General features: G+C 48.7%; 1 protein-coding gene across 3 annotated transcripts in view; it reads right to left on the reverse strand.

Moving 5' to 3' along the window:
• Positions 1–18,324, reverse strand: part of OSBPL6 (oxysterol binding protein like 6) — a 3,803,429-nt gene that overhangs the window by 773,639 nt on the left and 3,011,466 nt on the right. For all 3 annotated transcript variants that reach the window (XM_069616111.1, XM_069616109.1, XM_069616110.1), the window contains one exon: positions 2,449–2,593. In XM_069616111.1, coding sequence (XP_069472212.1) covers positions 2,449–2,593 — 145 coding nt within the window. The remainder of the gene's footprint in view (positions 1–2,448; positions 2,594–18,324) is intronic.

Genomic DNA, 18,324 nt, shown 5'->3' on the forward strand with positions numbered 1-18,324 from the left:
TCTTTTAATAAACTCAGATGACTCTCCAGAGTACTAGTGTTGCCGTCCACAGATACAGGCCGTCCAATGAGCTACTGGAGACTGCCCTTGTCACTGGCACTTCACACTTTGCCTGGTTTTCAATAGACTAAGGTGACTTACAAGTGTCTTAGTGTTGTCCTCGTCAATTACAGGCTGCATAATGAGTCTCCGCTAGTCGCCCATCCATCACACTGCCATCGCTGTAGCTGGCACCATATATATGACTATTTACATACCTCCTTTTTGCTCCAAACCTCCTGATAATTAGCTTCAATGAAACAGTACATTTGTAATCCGGAACTAGTGTAGCATAATTACCTATTCTTTACCACTTTTTTCTGTTCAGAGTTTAACATAAATACTGTTTCACATTAGCTGAACTTAACATAAGCCTGTTATGCATCTATACTTGTAACGATATTTTCACTCACCTGTAGCATTTCCCTCTTTCTGGTCATACTTTTCTACTACAACATTTTGACAGTTCCTATTTGACAGTTCCTGTTACTTTCCTCTTTGGCACACTAAAGTGGACTGTCATGCTGCATGTAGCACCCAAGAAAACATTAAGCATTATCTCATTGTAAGAACAAATGATCGGTTATTACAAATAATGAATGACTGGTGAAAGACAAACAGAACCAAGCATACATGTGAATATGTTTCGCACCTCACATTTTTCTTCAGGGAAGAAATATAACAAATTGGGCAACATGCTAGTATTCGTACATAATCCTACTAATGACATGTCTAGTTATACTGTTTGAGACACTTGTGATGTTGTTTCAAATCTATTGATATATATAAAAGTCAAAATTTGTTTGTGGCGGGATTTGCAGCAAAGAGTTGTTCCTTATACAATTCCACACTATTTCACCAATCTGCACCAAATATTGCATAGTTACCTGGTAGGACCCTCCAGATATTACTGGCTACATGACATGTGGACACCTCACCCTGTTCCCCAGATTTCAGCACAAGTCAAAATTGGTTTGTGGCTTGGCGAAGCATTGTTCCTTATAGAATTCCAAACTGTTTCACCAATCTGCACCAAATGTTGCATAGTTAACTGTCCGGACCCTTCTGATATTAATGGCTACATGACATTTGGACACCCCACCCCATTCCCTGTATTTCAGCCCAAGTCAAAATGTGTCTGTGGCTTGGCGAAGCGTTGTGCCTTATACAATTCTAAACTGTTTAACGAATCTGCACCAAATTTTGCATAGCTACCGGTTAGGACCCTCCGGACATTACTGGGTACATGACATATGGACACCCCACCCCGTTCCCTGGATTTCAGCACAAGTCAAAATTTGTTTGTGGGATTGTGGGTTGGCAAGCTTTTTGTTCCTTATACAATTCCATACCGTTTCACCAATCTGCACCAAATTTTGCATCGTTACCTGTTTGGAACCTCCAGACATTACTAGCTACATGACATTTGGACACCCCACCCCTTTCCCTGGATTTCAGCACCTTCACACATGAGACAGTTCTCTGAAATTGGCGAAACATCAATGTGGTCGTAGAAATACTGGTCCCGACACGAGGAACAAATATCAAGGTCCAGGCGCTCGGATGCACGGTCTCCAGGATATTTGCACTGCAACGAACTGCACCATGCCAGGGTGTGGCGACAGGTGGGGAGAGAGCACTGAAGTTCCCAGTATGCAGCAGCACACCAACTCTCGCCTCTCCTCAACATCTGCTCCAGGGTATGTCAACAAGCCAGACACGCACAATCTCAGTGCAGTTTCCTTCTGGGTGAAAAGCACATCAAGCGATAAGCGAATTGAATCAGCAACCTATAGGTTCAGTGTTAACATGTTTGTCTACAGAACCCGTTCGGAGCCCTTATCACAAGCTTACAGATACCATAGAAAGCAGCCACTAAGCTACTGATGGGCACGAAAGGCACAGGCCATGCTACAAAAGCTTTGACCCCACCTTCCAATGGCTGCCAGTGGTGAAAAGAAAGGAACTTATGGCATTGTGTGGTACTCATATGAACTGCTTGGAGCGGGCATGTATATTTGACCAAGAAACTGCAGCACTCGTCGCAGGGATGATAAGTCAATGCAGGACTGATTTAAATACTTCATGCAAGCTAAAAAGAATGACAGGGAGACGGGTTACAGTACAAGCACCTTGTACATGGCACTTGTGACATATAGAGGATGACACGAAAAATTGGAACCCTTTTTGCTTACTTTGAAACCAGAAGGCAATAAACAACAAGAACAACACTACAAGATGGAAAACAGAAGAAAGCTAAATGAAGACCAACCACATAGACTGGCAATCAACATGGCAGCTTTCGCAAAGTACAATTATGGAATAGAATTATATGATAGCTTGGGACTGGTTTGACTCAACTGGACTAGCATGAAAGGTCCTTATTGATATGGCTCCGATAATGCTCACCTGATTAAATGTCATTTTACACAGTGAGCCACTGTTCTTCGTATTCCTAATTGTTATTTCTCCATAATGTTCAATCCATCGCCTTCCACTCAGGATGTTATGTATACAGGTAGTTACTTTGTTCCAGACATAACAATCCCCATATCTAAAAAAAATATTTCAACCGAATACACAGTTAGTTGTAGCTATGTTGAGCGTATAATATTACCACCTTTGACATCTGCATTACAAAATAATTAATTATTTGCAAGAAAACCTACAAGTTAGTCCTAGAAGGCATTGATATTCAAGCTACACATAGGCATTGTTCAAGCAGCCCTTCAAGCCCCCTTCCTCTTTACTGTGTGTGACAGTGTCAGATGCCTACCCCTGGCAAGGGGGTACAGTGACTACTCCCAGCCTAGGGCAGGAGGCCTACTAGGGATTTTACCATGCCAGTCCTGCCCCAAAGGGGATTGGGGAGGGTTAGGGGGTTCGGAGGGCCCCAGGCTCTTCCCCCCGCATGTGCTGTGTTGAATGAATATGGAGCCACTACCAATCACTTAATAATTTGCTGTTTCAATACTGGCCTTAGTAGTTCTTGTCTCGTTTCAAAGCTCCCTGTACCAGCAAGTCTAGTTGCTACTATAGGACTGAAGGGAACTGAAGAAAGAAACCAGTGGTCCAATCAAAGTCTCTATAATTCATTCAACGAGATGCATGTCGTGCAGAGTCAACAATACTCACAGCAGCGTATGAATACAGCAAAGCAGAGCAAACACCAATCTATCCAGAGCCCTAAACCAGGTTCAAAGACCATGTGAGAAAATGGGTTGCAGCGTAAAGAGGCTTATAAAGACTTGCAAAGCGAAAACCCATCCCAGGCGGAGGAGCAGATATAGATTGGCCCTAGGTTCAGGTGAGATGGCGTACCAATGGAGGGGAGTGAGATGGACAGAAACAGAAAGGGTGACAAGTTTAAGAGACTAGTAAAGGAAAAAGAGTGAAAGGTGTTCGAGTGAAGACAGGTGGAGAGCAGTTAGGCTTAAGGATCAAGCTGAAGATGGACGGTGGAGTGGAGCGTTGAGAGGTTTATAGCAGAGATTGTTACAGGTGAGGTGTTGGTAGTGAAAGAGAGAGAGAGAGAGAGAGAGAGAGAGAGAGAGAGAGAGAATGAGTGATTATTTGGTGGGTTGTGTTCGAGGGACTAGGTGCTAGAATGACAGATGTGAGTGAGAGTGCAAGGTTGGAGAGAGGGGTGAGTGAAAGAAGAGAGGGGGAGAGAGAGGACAGAGGAAAGGAGAGTACGTGAACATCTGAGGCACAGACAAGGGGAGCAGGTGGAGAGTGAAAAAGAGGAGTAGGGAGAGGGAGGGAGAGGTGCAGGACTAGAGCAGAGTGGAGAGTATGCAGAAGGAACAGGACACTGCTGGAGTGGAAGACACAATGGCGAAGGGTGGCGGAGCAGCGGCCCTAACTAGGGATGACCTGAAAGACATTCTGCAGGAGATCAAGGCCTTTCGAACAGATATCCAAGCCTCTATCTGCTATCTTATGGGTAGGGTTGATAAATTGGAGGACAAGATGGAAGGAATGGAGAGTAACCACCTACAGGTGGTCCTGTTGGACATGAAATATGAGGCGCGGCTCACAGACCTCGAGTCCCGTGAGGAACACACATTGCTGAAATTGGATTACCTGGAGAATAGGCAGAGGCTAAACAACCTGCGCATTAACGGGGTGAAGGAGCAGAAGGGAGAGACAGCGGCGGACGTTGGGAGGAAGGTTTAAGGTCTGATCAATACGCTCTTCCTAGGAGACGGTGGAAAAGAAGTCCAGCTCGAAAGGGCCCACAGAGGAGAGGAGGGAGAGGCCTGAGGTCAATAGTGGTCCGCTTCCTCAGGTACAGAGAGAAGATGGAGGTTCTAGAAAAGGCCAAGCGATTGGGCAGTGTTCAATATGAAGGAGACACAGTCATGGTCTTCCAGGATTGATCAGGCCTCATCCTCTCCCGGTGGAGAGACTGTTGTCCCCTGACTCAGTGGCTGACGGATAAGGGCATAAGGTACCGTTGGTCCTTCCCCTTCGCGTTGTCCTTTGAGTGAGGCGAAGTTGACTACCTGGTCACCAGTGGTCAAAAGGCATAGCAGGTCTTGCATGTCCTAGTAAGAGATCTCAAACGAAGGCCCAGGGGAGAATGCTAGGAGGGTGGGGATGGAACAGGGCCAGGAAGGCTCCCTACGCACTAAGAAGAGTATGCCTGGGAGCAGATAATAAAAGAGGCTCAACACTCCACTGCCAGCAAAACCATGAACCCTCCAAGGTGTAAATATACAGCCCGATGTAGAGTCAGGTCCTGGGTGGCCTGAATTGAAACGTGCTGGGGGAAACGAGGGGGAAGAGATGTGTTAGGTGAGATGGATGGCGAGGGACTCGTCGCTCTTGGTGACTGTTAGAGAGAATTCTCATTCTATGGTTAATGTGTTAATGTCCCTTACCTATAGAGTCCCCCAGCAGCTTTGCTGGATTTGAGGGGTTTATTTTTTTCTCCTGCTAAGAGTGAGACCCTTTTTTCCCACTCTTAGACAGATTGCTAGTGTGTGTTTAAGGCTATCTTGTGTGCTTATGGTCTATGGGGTTTTCTCACCCTCATAGGAATCATCTTTTTACATGTGTGGTACACAGCACCCTCCATGCTGTACCACAGGGTTTTCGTAGCGACCACCAAACTTAGACGCCATACCCTGGGACTGACTACTGTCTCCCAGGGCATGTAAAGTCCCCATTGACTTTACTTGTCAATTCTTATGAACAAAACCAGTACAACCCATCTTACTATGGAGGTACTGGGAAGGGTTAATAGTTTTTCCCTAGTGTTAATTTTCGAAGGGGTACCGTACAGTCCCTCTCACAAAAGTTTCTGGCTGGTGGCAGTGGTTACTACCGTAAATATTCGACCGCAAATATTTCCCTATCGGATTTTCCCATTGTTCTAGGCTACCACTTTTACTGACAGCCTCTAACATACCGCCGGTTTATTTAATATTAACTTTACCCCGTGTCAGGGTGCAGGGCGTTGTAAGGGGGAACCAGGGCTCAGTGAGGGGCCACAGATGCAGAAAAACCAACCACAAAACAAGACAAACCCAAAGGAACAGTCTCCAGCCTTATAGGAGGCTTCTCTGTCCCTTTTGCAGGCAAAAGGCCCTCCGGACCACAACTCCCAGCAGCCTCCGGGACGGGAACTACTTTTTCACTCCCAAGTTGGGAGGGGCTCGCGCACGCGCACTTGCGAAGAACGAAGGCACGGGGCTTGTGCTAAAGCTCCCGACCGGAATGGACGTATACTCCAGAGCTCCTGCCGACGGGGATCACGCAAGGGTCCACGCCCCGAGGAATCACCATTCCTGCCCATTGCATATACAAGATAAGTACAGCAAAGCCCTAGCGATCCAACCCCACTTGAGAATTAGAAGCGCAGCTACGGGGGAAAGCGCAGAAGAAGCAGGGACGCATTGGAACTTCCAATCCACTGAGGGGCACGCGCAGGGGGCACCGCCCACCCATATTACATCCCCTGCTAAGGGGAAAAGCTAAGTGCCTATCAGCACTCCATAGCATTTAACCGACACCGATTTTAGCTCGCATGCTTCACAGACTAACGCGCGCAGCGTTTGTTTACCAACCAGTCTTCAGCCACGTGCGGCATACTTTGGCAGCACGGGGAGCCTTTCTGAATCACAGCCACGTGCGGCAAACTTTGGCAGCACGTAGTGCTTAGATATTAAGCCACGTGGGGCAAAACCTTGGCAGCACGAAGGATCTTATTCCCTTTAAGCCACGTGCGGCGAACTTGGGCCACATGTACAACTCTTTAGTTGGCCACCATTAAGCTCAGTGAGCAGATTAACCTTCACTAATGTATGTTTGTGGTGGTTTGTATTTCGCCTTTGTGAGTTAACACAGGCCACTAATACTAAACTCTCTTGCAGCATTTGAACTGCTCCGAGTTCCGGACCTGAGAGTGCACAGGCAGGAGGCCAGCACTCAACCACAGAGCTAAGTGCTAAGTGCATTTTGCATCAAAAGTTATTGTACAGCACTGTGTGTATGTGTGGGGCTAGTGTATATATATTATTGTGATTGTTGTTTTTCCCCATATGGTCCCTTGCCTGTCCACTTCCCCTCTCCTAATCCTCAATCCGGTTCTGCTCTGTTTGAGACCTATCCAACCAACGAGACCCAAACCCTCTTTCCCTGCTGGGGTCTCGGTGGCCTCTGTAAGCCTAGTCTTGCAGGTACCCAGACCGTAGAGGGGGTAGTTGGTTCGCGCCACTCCTGCATCTGAATTAGGAGCCTTGACACTCCGGTAGGTTTTTATTGCCAGAACTTTGATTTAATTTCTTTCTCATGTCTTTCTCTATAGTCCTAACCCAGGTTGGGGATCCTTTGTTCGTCCTTTTGACGGACTTCTGCACAGAAGCCCTCCTCTCGGCGCCACTGAGTCTGGGGTAGACAGGATGTGTGGGAGGGGGAATAGGCACCCTGGACAGGGTTGCCTACGCAACCCAAGTCGCACTCTGCCCTGATAGGCTGGGGGTTCTCCCGCCAGGAGAGCCACCCCACTGTGTGAGTGCAGCTAGGCTGTATGAATGGGGGTCTTGCTGCATAAAAGCAGGGTCCTGAGGACTGGAGGACAAGACGTCGCCACTGGAACTAAGAAGCCGAAGAGGAGAGAAGCCAAAGACATCGCAATGACAACCACCGGTGAAGCCCTGCTGCAGATCCTCACCACTTTTCTCCAAAGACTCGAGAAGATCTTCACCTACAAGAGTCTTCTTCCCTTGAGCTGGTGGGGCCAACCAGTTCGCCAATCACCTTCCAGGACCTGCCTTGGTCGAATCGCCAGTGCCAAGCACTAGGAGACCGGATAGCCAGGCACCCGTCCAACCGGACTGCGATTTAAAGGAGCGTACCTTTTATTCGTTTTGGCAGCACCGCGGCTGGTTTCATCCCTGGGCAGTGCAGCGACTCAAACCTTCCTCCACGACGAGAGCCTCTCTTCATCTGCTGGATCTCCCGAACTGCAGGAACTGCGAGGAACTACCCCCACCGCAGGAGCCTCTTCCACTTTTAAGGTACATTGTTCCGCCAAGACTCCCTTTTCGTTGGGTACTGCTAAAGGTGTTTTAAATCCTTTACTTACCTACTGGTTTGGCCGCCCCTACCATCTAACATTGTCTTTCACCTTCTGCAACCACCTTTTCGAATCATTTAACAACGACTTGACTGCAGCTACAAGAACATTTTGCTCTTGGGCACTTTGCCCTGTACCACTGACTCTGGCACAGGCCTATTGACTCTGGCTAAATCTGTTACAACTGCCTTCTCTAGATTGCTTCTCACCTAGAAATGTGTTGGTGCACCTAACTCTTATAACCACCTCTTCCTTCTCTCTTTTTTAAAAAAAAATCTTTTTATTGGTTTTAAGGTACAACATGTATCAACATCGGTAACACCCCCCCTCTCTCCCTCCCCCTGCCCCTTTTACCCTAAAACTCGAGACGACTAGAACATTGCTACCAGTCTTTTAAAATCTGCACAGAGCTACACTTCTAGAACAAATTAAGGATACGAATGTTGTGGGGGCACCATTGAAGCATATAATCACTCTGCAAATATTGGAGAACCGGGCCCCAGTACAGTTGAAAGTTCTCGGTGGCTCCCTGCAATTTACATGTCATCCACTCCATCGTTACAAAATGCCATATCTTTCTAAGCCATTGGAGTTGTGTCAAGGGCGTCTGTTGCTTCCAACCTTGGGCTATCACCAGCCAGGCGGCCACCACCAGGACCATGATCACCTTCCGCTGGCGCCTGGTGTTTTTTTTCTGTGTGGGGTCCCATATGCCCACCAGCCATATTCCGTCCCCAAGGCTTTCCACCCCTTGAATCATTTTCCCGGCTTGTGCCTTGACCTTGTTCCAGAAGCATGTGATGTTCGGGCAAGTTCCCCATATGTGTCTCCAGTCTCCCTCCTGGCGATATCCACGCCAGCATAAGCCATCCGTTTTAGGATACATTTCTTTCAGTCTCTTTGGTATTAGATGCCATTGCAGCAGTACTTTTTGCCACATTTCCCTCAGGTGAATGGATCTTGTCAGTGTAGCAAAGCTTCGCCATACCTCCTCCCAGTGGGATCGCGGGATTTCCATCCCCAGCGTCCCCTCCCACCTCCTCATGTATAGCCATCTAACCTTTTCCCCTTGCGAGTTCAGGTGGGCGTATAGGTTGGATATTAATTTGCACGTACCTGGATCTGATATCATATAGGTCCGAAATTTCGTGAGGTCTCTCGTTCCCGCTTCTTCATTGATCAGGGTGGATAGCCAGTGTCTCAATTGAATATACTGGTACCTTTCTGCCTTCGCCACTCCCAGTTCTTGGACACAGTTTTCGAGCGACCTGAGTGATCTGCCTTTGTACATATTGCCAATCCTAATGCAGCCCGCCTGTTTCCAAAGCGTGTCTGTACCTTTTGTGGGACCACAGGAGGTTCGCGAGCGGACCCCCAGCCACAGCTATGTCCTGTTTTGTCCATTTGGACTGTGGGCAATCCGCCACCCACTCCTTGATGACTCACAACTGCGCCGCTTCATAGTACCTCTTGAAGTGTGGGAAAGCCTGGCCCCCCTCATTCACTGCTGAAGTTAAGTTTGCCATTGCCACCCTCGGTCTCCTGCGCTGCCACACGTTTGCAGATGTCGTCTTGTTCAAAGAGCGAAAGAATGACCTGGGAAGTCTAATTGGGAGGGCCTGGAAGTAATAGAGGACCTTAGGGAGAATCGTCATATTTACCACTGAGATGCACCCCCACCACGAGGTAGACAGTGGCGTCCATCTTGTCAACAGTTTTTGGAAGTGGGAGAACATCTCTGGATAATTTGCCTTGTACGGTTGCTGGATCTTAGAGGTAACTTTGATTCCAAGATAGGTTATACTATCCCGTGCCAGCTTCACTCCCTGCTCCTGGGCCAAACTTGATATAGTCTCGGGATCGACCGACAGATTCAGTACTTCTGATTTCTTATGTTTATTTTGAGGCCTGAGATGGCTCTGAATGCCTCCAACTCACTCATAAGTGTAGGCAGGGATCTGGTGGGGTCCGTCAAAGCCAGAAACATGTCTTCGGCGAACGCCATGGTTTTGTGTTCCAACCCACCCATCTGCACTGCCTTAATTCGGTGTTATTGTCGTATCCACGCCAAGAGGAGTTCCAGAAACAGGGCGTACAGAAGTAGGGATAGTGGGCACCCCTGTTTAGTGCCTCTTATCTGTGTGACTGTTTTGGACAGGAAGCTGTTGACAGCGATTCTTAAGGAGGGGCTTTTGTAGTTTGCCTTTATCATCTTCGTGTAGGAGTCTCCAAAGCCCATGTGTGCCATCGTATGAAAGAGCTGCGACCATTCAACTTGGTCGAACGCTTTTTCAGCGTCTAAAGCTACCAGTATAGCTTCCAGGCCTGTGCGCTCGGCCTTTTCTATTATGTGGCACACTCTCCTGGTGTTGTCCGCTGTTTGCCTGGTGGGGACGAAGCCTGACTGGTCCGCATCCACCAGAGAGGATAAGTGTACTGTCAGCCTGTTAGCTAGGACTTTGGTGAAGAGCTTTGCATCCAAGTTTATCAGGGCAATCGGTCTGTAAGACCCTGGGAGGGTGGGATCTTTATCTGGCTTCGGAAAGAGCACCAGTTTTGCCTCATTCATTGATGGTGTGATATTACCCTGAGTTTTGAAGGTGTTAAACAGTCTTGTAAGTCTGGGGGCCAGTGCATGTCGGAATTTCTTATAAAATGTGTCCGTAAACCCATCCGGGCCCGGTGCCTTGTTCTTGGGGAGTTGCTTGGTGGCCTGCAACACTTCCTCCAGCGTGATGTCTTGGTCTAGTGCTTCATGGGCTTCCTTGGTCAGTCGCGGCAGAGATACCTTCGGAGATATATTTCTTGGTCCTCCTCTTTTGGATTACTGGTGGTATTACAGATCCTGGTAAAAAGTCCTCATAATCTCACCCATTTCGTCATTGGTCATTTTCCGGGTACCGGAGGGATCTACCAGCGCCATTATGGATCTCTCCCTGATCATTTCCCAAAGCTGGCGAGGGAGCAGAGCATCCGCCTTGTTGGCAAGGATGTAATATCTTTGTTTCGTCCTCATTAGGGAGTGGCCCACCTTCCGAGTATGAAGGAGCTCAAATTGGCCCTGGATGTGCTCCATGGCCCGCCTCTTGGCTCTGCTTGGGTTGGCCGCTGCCTCCTTTTGTGCGTCTCGCAGTTGTGATTCAAGGTCCCTTTCCCACTGTGCTAGTTGTTTATCTCTTTTGGATTTCAAGGCTATTAATTCACCCCTCAGGACCGCCTTAAAGGCATCCCACACCGTGTCTTGCGTGTCTCCCCCGTGTCATTTCCGTTAAAGTATGTATCAATCTTCTCTTGGATTTCCTCCATCAGTACTGGGTCTTGTAAGAGCTCTGAGGGGAATCGCCAGGCCCATACTCTGCCCTCCCTGATTTTGAATGTTATAGACAAAGTTATTGGGGCATGATTCAAGAGGGCAATGAGACCCGTCTCCACCTCCCTGATTGTACCTAGAAGGTCTGTGGAGACCCATATATAGTATATTCTCGATAGCGAGTTGTGTACATGGGAGTAGTGCGTGAAGCCCTGCCGTTCCCCATTCTTTGCTCACCAGGTGTCGTGGAGAGAGAGGGAGTAGAATGCTTTCTTCAGTGCCTCTGAGGGGGCCTTCCACCCTTCGCTAGTTCTACCCGTCCTATCCTGAGTGGAGTTCCAGGCCAAGTTCAGATCTCCTCCCAGAATATCTCCCGTCGCAAATTCTTCAAGCGAACCCAGCAATTCCTTTAGGAACGTCTCTTGGCCCACATTGGGGGCGTAGACCGATGCCAGGGTGATCAGCCTCCCTTACACTGTGATGTTCAGGATGACATATCTCCCTTCCTTGTCGGTTCTGTGGCCATGGATCTGTGCTTTCAGGGTGTCCTTTATGGCTATCAGGACCCCTGCCCTTTTTCCCTCCGCGTTTGACTGGAAGATATGTTTCGCCCCTTTTATCTTCAAATGAGTTTTTTCACTTTTCTTTATATGTGTTTCCTGGTACATTAGGATGTTCGCTTTCTGCTTCCAGGCTTGTCTGTCCAGTTTGGCCCTTTTAATGGGAGTGTTCATGCCCCTTACATTCTGAGAGAGTATCGTCACCTGGATTTTATTTATTGTATTCATGGGATGATTGATGGGTGGGTTCTTTGTGGTTGCCCCGTTTTCCAGTAGCGCTCTGTGTTCTGCCACAAGTTCGTCTTGCCGTCTCTAACTTGTAAACCCCCCTTATTCCCTCCCCCACGAAAAGAAAGAAACCCAGGAGGTCAGAGCCAGGTTGGTACATGCCCTGAGACGAAGTGTCTAGCGCCCCCGGATCGTATTTCCCCTCATAAACACATCGTGGGGAGTCCTAAACCCCACTGGAGATTCCATTAGATTCCTTCCTCCTCCTCTCCTCGGCCTGCTAGTAGTCTATCGGGCGACTCAACCGTTTCCTTCTTCTCCGGTTGATGTTTGTTGCAGCAATCATTAACTTATTCTGAGTTCATGGATGGCATTGGCGTGCCACTTGGCTGACTAAGTTTTCTTGTCTTTTCCTTTCTTGTGGACCGTTTCCCACCTCTGCAGCTGATTTGGCCCCCTGAGTCTCCTCTGGGGTTTCGGGTGTGCACCTTATCCTCCGCTCGATATGCTCAGTATCCTTTCCCCCTCTTCACAGGAGGTGATCCTGTGTTGGGCTCCCTCCCATGTAAACAGGAGGCCGAACAGAAAAGTCCATTTGTATTTCACCTGGGCCGCGGATAAGTGGCGGAATACCTGGCCCATCATCCGCCTTTTGAGAAGGGTGGACTGAGCCAGGTCCTGGTGTAGTGGCACTTCTTGACTGTTCACTCTTATCGGGGGCGGGGGGGCTTGTCTGGCTTTTCTCAGTATCTGTTCTTTCTGAGCATAAGAAGTTATGGCCACCAGCACATCTCTGGGCCTCGTTCCCAGCTCGGCCCCTCTTTTGGGGCCCACTCTATGGATGCGGTCGATCCCTCCTCTTTGCCAGGATCTCGGCAAACAATTGCGTTACCGTCAACTTCAGGTCTGTCTCACCTATGGTTTCCGGCAGATTTTTGATTCTCACATTGGACCTTCTTGATCTGTTTTCAAGGTCCTCGCATTGTTGTTCAAGGTCCTCGCATTGTTGTTCAAGGTACATGGTTGTCTGGGCTACCCTCTCTAGTGTTTTGTCTGATTTTCAGGAGTCATCCTCTAATTGCTGCAGTTTTCTTTCCACTGAGTCGGTTCTCTCCCCCAATTTGGTTATGTCTTGCATGATTTCCTGGATTGATTGGACCATCTCCCCCCTCAGAGGTTTAAATTGTTCTTGCACAGAGTTGAGTAGTTGCGATTGAAGTTCTTTAAAGCATGTTTGCATGTCCTCTTTGTTCATTGGATTTCCCTCCATCCTTTCTCGGGTTGAGACGGAACCTAGCGGAGGGAAGTCTTCCGGCGTTGGTGTGAGGTCGTCTTGTGGCCCCCAGAGCTGCTTTAGGTTCCTTCTTGGCTCCTCTGTGGGGAAGACTTTGTTGTGGAATTTGCCCGTGTTTAGGACATTTATGCACCTTGGCAGACCTGGTGATGCTTGTCTGTGGAGGTTCCTGTGGGCTTGCTATAGGAGTCCAGGGATAGTCCTTGGTTGTAGTGCTAGGGCTATTGCGTGGCGCCGCCTGTGCAGTGGGGAGAGCTGACCTTTACTATCAGCGGTCTATTTCTGCTCTGCCTTAAGGTTCTGCAGCTCCGCACGCCACCGTCCCAGCAACCACTGGGGGGGGTCTCTGGCGCAGTGTTACTCTTGGGGTCCTCCGTATGTGGCCGCCAGGCTGTATAACTTATTTATGGCCCTCCTTCCTCGACTCTGGCCCGTTGTGTGCATTTTTCCCTCACTTACTGCGTGGGGAGGGATGGGCTGGCTCTGTTCTGCCGTCCTCTCCGGGGCGTGCGTGGGGAGTTCACTGCGTTGTGGTGCGTTATGTGCTGATGGTCAACCTCCCCTGTGGGCACTGTCGTAGAGGGCCTGCAGGTCGCCACTGATCTGTACGCCGGGGGATATTCCTGCCCCGGATTATGTGATAAGGTCGAGCTTCACTGTGCCGGTTGCTTGGTTGCAGGCTTACTTGTGCTGGTGGCCGGGCCCTTGCATGGCGCTCTCTTCTTGAGTTCCGCTCCTGGGGCTGCTCCTTCTGCTGAGCCCCCGCTCAGGCTCCGTGGTGTCCGGGGGTTGCTGGTGTCTGGGGAGGCACGTTGCACCGCGCAGCCCTCACGGGTGTATCTCCGCGGGGATCCTGTGCCCCCTCGCTCCCCCAGTGCCGCCGGTGATTGGCAGAGCCCCCGTCTGGGTCGGACCATCCCCCAGCAGGCCGCTCGGGGGTGTTGCTGGATTTATCGGTGCCCCGGGGAGCTCCGGCATTGTCAGGGGAGGGGGTCCGCCCTGACACGGGTCCAGTCTCCACCCGGGGGGCCCACCTCTTCTCCTGCTGGTCTGTCTGCCACGTCAGCACGCTACCTGCCACGACCACCCCTCTTCTCGGGGCAGGAGCACTTTACTTGGTGGGCGCGCTGTTCTGTCCCTGCCGGGGTGTGCGGACCTTCACCACAGCGGTCTCTGCCCTCGCAGGCCCGGGGCTCGATCCCCAGCGGGTGGGGGCCTGCTGTCTCTTCCTTGGGTTATATGCTGCCTCCCACCGCGGCTGCCTCTCCTGCCGGCGGGCACTGTGCACGGCGCGGGCTCGCTGCTCATCCATTGCGCACTTTCAGCCCCAGGCTGCTATGGCCTTTGTTGTTCCGTTCTCGATGGGACTACTCTGCCACCATCCTACTTTTATGCTTTCCTTCTCGGGATCTCCCGATTTGCTGAACTGATGGGCTGATTTTCGCGGCCCTGGGAGGAGAGACGGTCGGGCGCGTCCTCACTCAACGGCCGCCATCTTTGAAAAAAATCCTTTCCTCTTTTTAAACTTGTGAAGTGCCATTTTGCTCAGTTTTCACTTCAGTATTATACATGCTAAAGGACTGCCTTGCCTAACTTGTTCACAATCTTATTGGGAAGTATTGCTGGTGTGTTTAAGAGTATATTTCTGTATAACTTATCCTTTCCCTCCCTTTTGAGAAATTGTTAGAGTGCCATTTCTGCTTGGTTTACACTGTGCTGTTTTGCTCAGTTTTCACTCTTGCTCAAACTGGGAACTGCACATGATTCTGCCTAACACTGGTGTACAGCGGTGAGGATAAAAGTATTGGATTTATATTTTAGAGTGCTGCTAGTACCTTGGTTCAATTAACCACAAGGCTTAACAATCACTAAAAATTAATTTTAAAGAAAGTCAAAGTATGGAAAGTTACAGCCAGGAGACCCTCCTTACTAATACTGCTGATTATTTAAGGGATCTGTGTAGACAGAAAGGTCTTCCTGTCAAAGGCAAGAAATCAGAAATTATTGAAAGATTGTTAGAAAAACAAAGTCTGGAGAGTGGGGCTGTAGTGGCTACCCCTCCAGCAAATGTAGCAGATATTGAGGATAATGTTGAAGATGTTATTGTTGAAGCAGAAGAGGAAGAGGAGGATAACAATGTCACCCCCTCTGACCCTTTGCCTGCTCAAAGGCCTCAACCTATGGTTACTGGACCATTGGCAGGTCCCACATTAAGTCCTGAATGTATTACTCTAGAACAAATGAGACTTGAACTTGAATTCAAAAGAATTAGTGCCCAAACTGAACAGAGACATCAAGAACTAAGGCTCAAAGAAATAGAGCTCAACCATGGGCTAGAGACGAATAAATTGTCTTTGGAAAATGCTTCTCTCCCCAAATCCTCTAGACCCCGCATTCCAAAAAGACCCTAGATGCATAAAGAGATTGTGGGTATGTATGAACCTAAGTTGGATGTATTAGATTGGTTAGCTATGTTTGAGTACAATCATGGGCTCCAGGACATCACAGGGAATCAGTTGATCCCCTGGTTGTTCTCTAGGCTCTCCCCTGCTGCATCTGATGTGGTAATGTAGTTGGGTGAGGTGGCTAGGATGGATTATGAATGTGTAAAGCTAGCTTTAATAGCTAGATTTGGGAAGACCCCTTCCCAGTACCTTAAGAAGTTTAGGACCCTCAAAAAGCATGATAGTACCCCTTGGGCTACTTGGGTGAATGAGTGTTTGAAAAACTTAGAGGGATGCATTAAGGGCTACAGAGTGAACACTTATGAAGGAATGATAAATCTTGTAATGTTGGAGTCTATCTATGATGCCTGCTCTCCTGAGCTCAGACAGCACTTCGCTGATTCAAAAGAACTAGATTTCAAGAAACTAGCTAAGGCTGCTGACTTGTGGGTTGCCAACAGGGCTACTCACAAGGATTCTGGGGTCACTCAGAAAAAGGATGAGGGAAAGCAGCCAAAGAAAGACAACAAGGAGAATTCAAATAATTCCAATTCCAAAGAGTGCCACAAACAAAATTCTAAGGCTAAGCCACAACGGAAACCTAATCAGGCTAGTGAACCTTCTGGTCCCAGACCAGAAGGGGGTCAGAACAAGCCACACTTCATAAAGACATTTGGGAAATGTTATGTTTGTGGTTCAACTGATCATGTGAAAGGGGATCCCAGATGTAAGGGTAAACCTTCAGGGATCCACACGGTCTCCTTAGCCTTCTCTCCAGATGAGGAAGTACCAATGACCAGTGGAAACTTTCAACTACTAGCTGAAGACCCCATCCAAGTCTCAGCTAGTGTATCTTTAGTATCCTTGGGGTTGTGGGAACAGAATTTAGATGTGTATAATTCTATCCCAAATAATACTAAAGAGTATTATAAGGACAGTGTCCTAGTCAATGGTCAGGAGACCCCTGCCATTAGAGACACTGGGTCCAGCATAACTGTGGTGGATGAATACTTTTTCAAGGTAGAGGACGTTGCTAAGGCACTCAAATGCCTCACCAAGTTAGCTGGAGGGCCTCTTCAGATGCTTCCCCAGTTACCAGCTCTCATCCAATGCAATGATATGACTGTCAGAATACCTGTTAGTATCCAATCTGAAGTACCTGGAAGGGTGATGTTGGGCAATGATCTGAAAGATCTTGGAGTAGTGTCAAGTACTCCCAGACCTCCAAGTAAGAGATTACAGGAGCTCACCAGACCTGCAAGGGAGAGGACCTTGAGAGGCTCTCCTGAGGAGATGATGGAAAAATAAATCACTCCTACTCCACTGGAGTTACTAACTGCAATTTCGAGACAACCAGAAGCAAAGGGGAAACCCAAGACTTCTGAGAAGAAACCAGCAGAAAGCACTCCAGTGCTGCCAACCAGGAAATCTCCTAGGTTACCAAAAATCACACCTGTGATTCCACCTCCAGCTGAGGCTGAGAGGGAGGTACCACCCTGTGTGGTTGAACTAGAGCCTCATGATTCAGATCTAGTAGGAGGCCAGGATCTTATTGGAGATCTGGACCCTTTGGACCATCCTGAGCTGCAGTCTTTAATGGCAGAAGGTGGCCCCAACAGGGCAGACTTCAGTAAGGGACAAAGAGAATGTCCAACTCTGGAAGGTATTTGCCACCAGGCAGCTTCTCAGCTTGAAGGGCAAGAGCCTGGGAGTATAGGTTACACTGGGAAGATGGCCTCTTCTATAGTAAACTGACTGAGTCAACCCCTGGAGACTACAAAAGACTTGTAGTGCCCCAAGAGAACAGACTCCAATTCTCGCAACTAGCCCATGAGATAGCTTTGGCTGGTCAATTGAGCTCCAAGAAGACCAAGAAAAGGCTCTCTCTATACTTTTATTGGCCTAAAATGGGGCATGAAGTAGATAAGTATTGCAAGAGTTGCCACACAAGCCAAACTTCTGGTAAAAGTGGCTCCAAGAACGTGGCACCTTTAGTGCCTCTCCCTGTGGTGGGAGTACCATTTGAGAGGGTGGGAATCGACATTGTCGGTCCTCTTGACACTCCAACCTCTTCAGGCAACAGGTTCATCCTTGTTGTAGTAGACCATGCTACTAGGTACCCTGAAGCAATTACTATGAGAACTATTAAAGCTCAGGCTGTGGCTAAGGCCCTCCTTGGTATTTTTATCAGGTTTGGGTTTCCTAAGGAGGTAATATCCAACAGGGGGTCAAATTGTATGTCCCACTACATGAAGGCCATGTGGAAAAACTGTGGAGTTACCTACAAGTTCTCAACAACATACAACCCTCAGACAAATGGATTGGTAGAAAGGTTCAACAGACCATGAAGAGCATGATAGGAGCTTTAGAGGACCCCCTTAAGAAAAAGTGGGATCTTCTACTGCCATGCCTTCTCTTTGCATATAGAGAAGTCCCTCAGGAGGGAGTGGGTTACAGTCCCTTTGAACTTCTCTATGGCCATCCGGTCAGAGGTCCATTGGCCCTGATCAAGGAGGGGTTGGAGAGTGCTCCTTCCCCAAAGCCAGTCAGAGTGACTGACTATGTGATAGGACTCCGGAGGAGAATGTCTCACATGATGGCTGAGGCAAGTGATAACTTGAAAGCAGGTCAGGCTCTGGTTAAGCTTTGGCATGACCAGAAGGCCAACATGGTTAAGTTCTGGTTATGGTGCCAACAAGGCAGAGGGCCTTGCAGGACAAGTGGATAGGACCCTTCAAGATTGTGGGAAAACTTGGTGAGCTGAACTATCTGGTGGACTAGGCAATCCTAAGGAGGCTCCCAGAGTCTTTCACACCAACCATCTAAAAGATTATGTCCCGAGAACAGAAATGGGAGCTTTGCTT

This window comes from Ambystoma mexicanum, chromosome 9 (genome assembly GCF_040938575.1).
Source record: "Ambystoma mexicanum isolate Mex_15411 chromosome 9, UKY_AmexF1_1, whole genome shotgun sequence".
Classification (NCBI taxonomy): Eukaryota; Metazoa; Chordata; class Amphibia; order Caudata; family Ambystomatidae; genus Ambystoma; species Ambystoma mexicanum.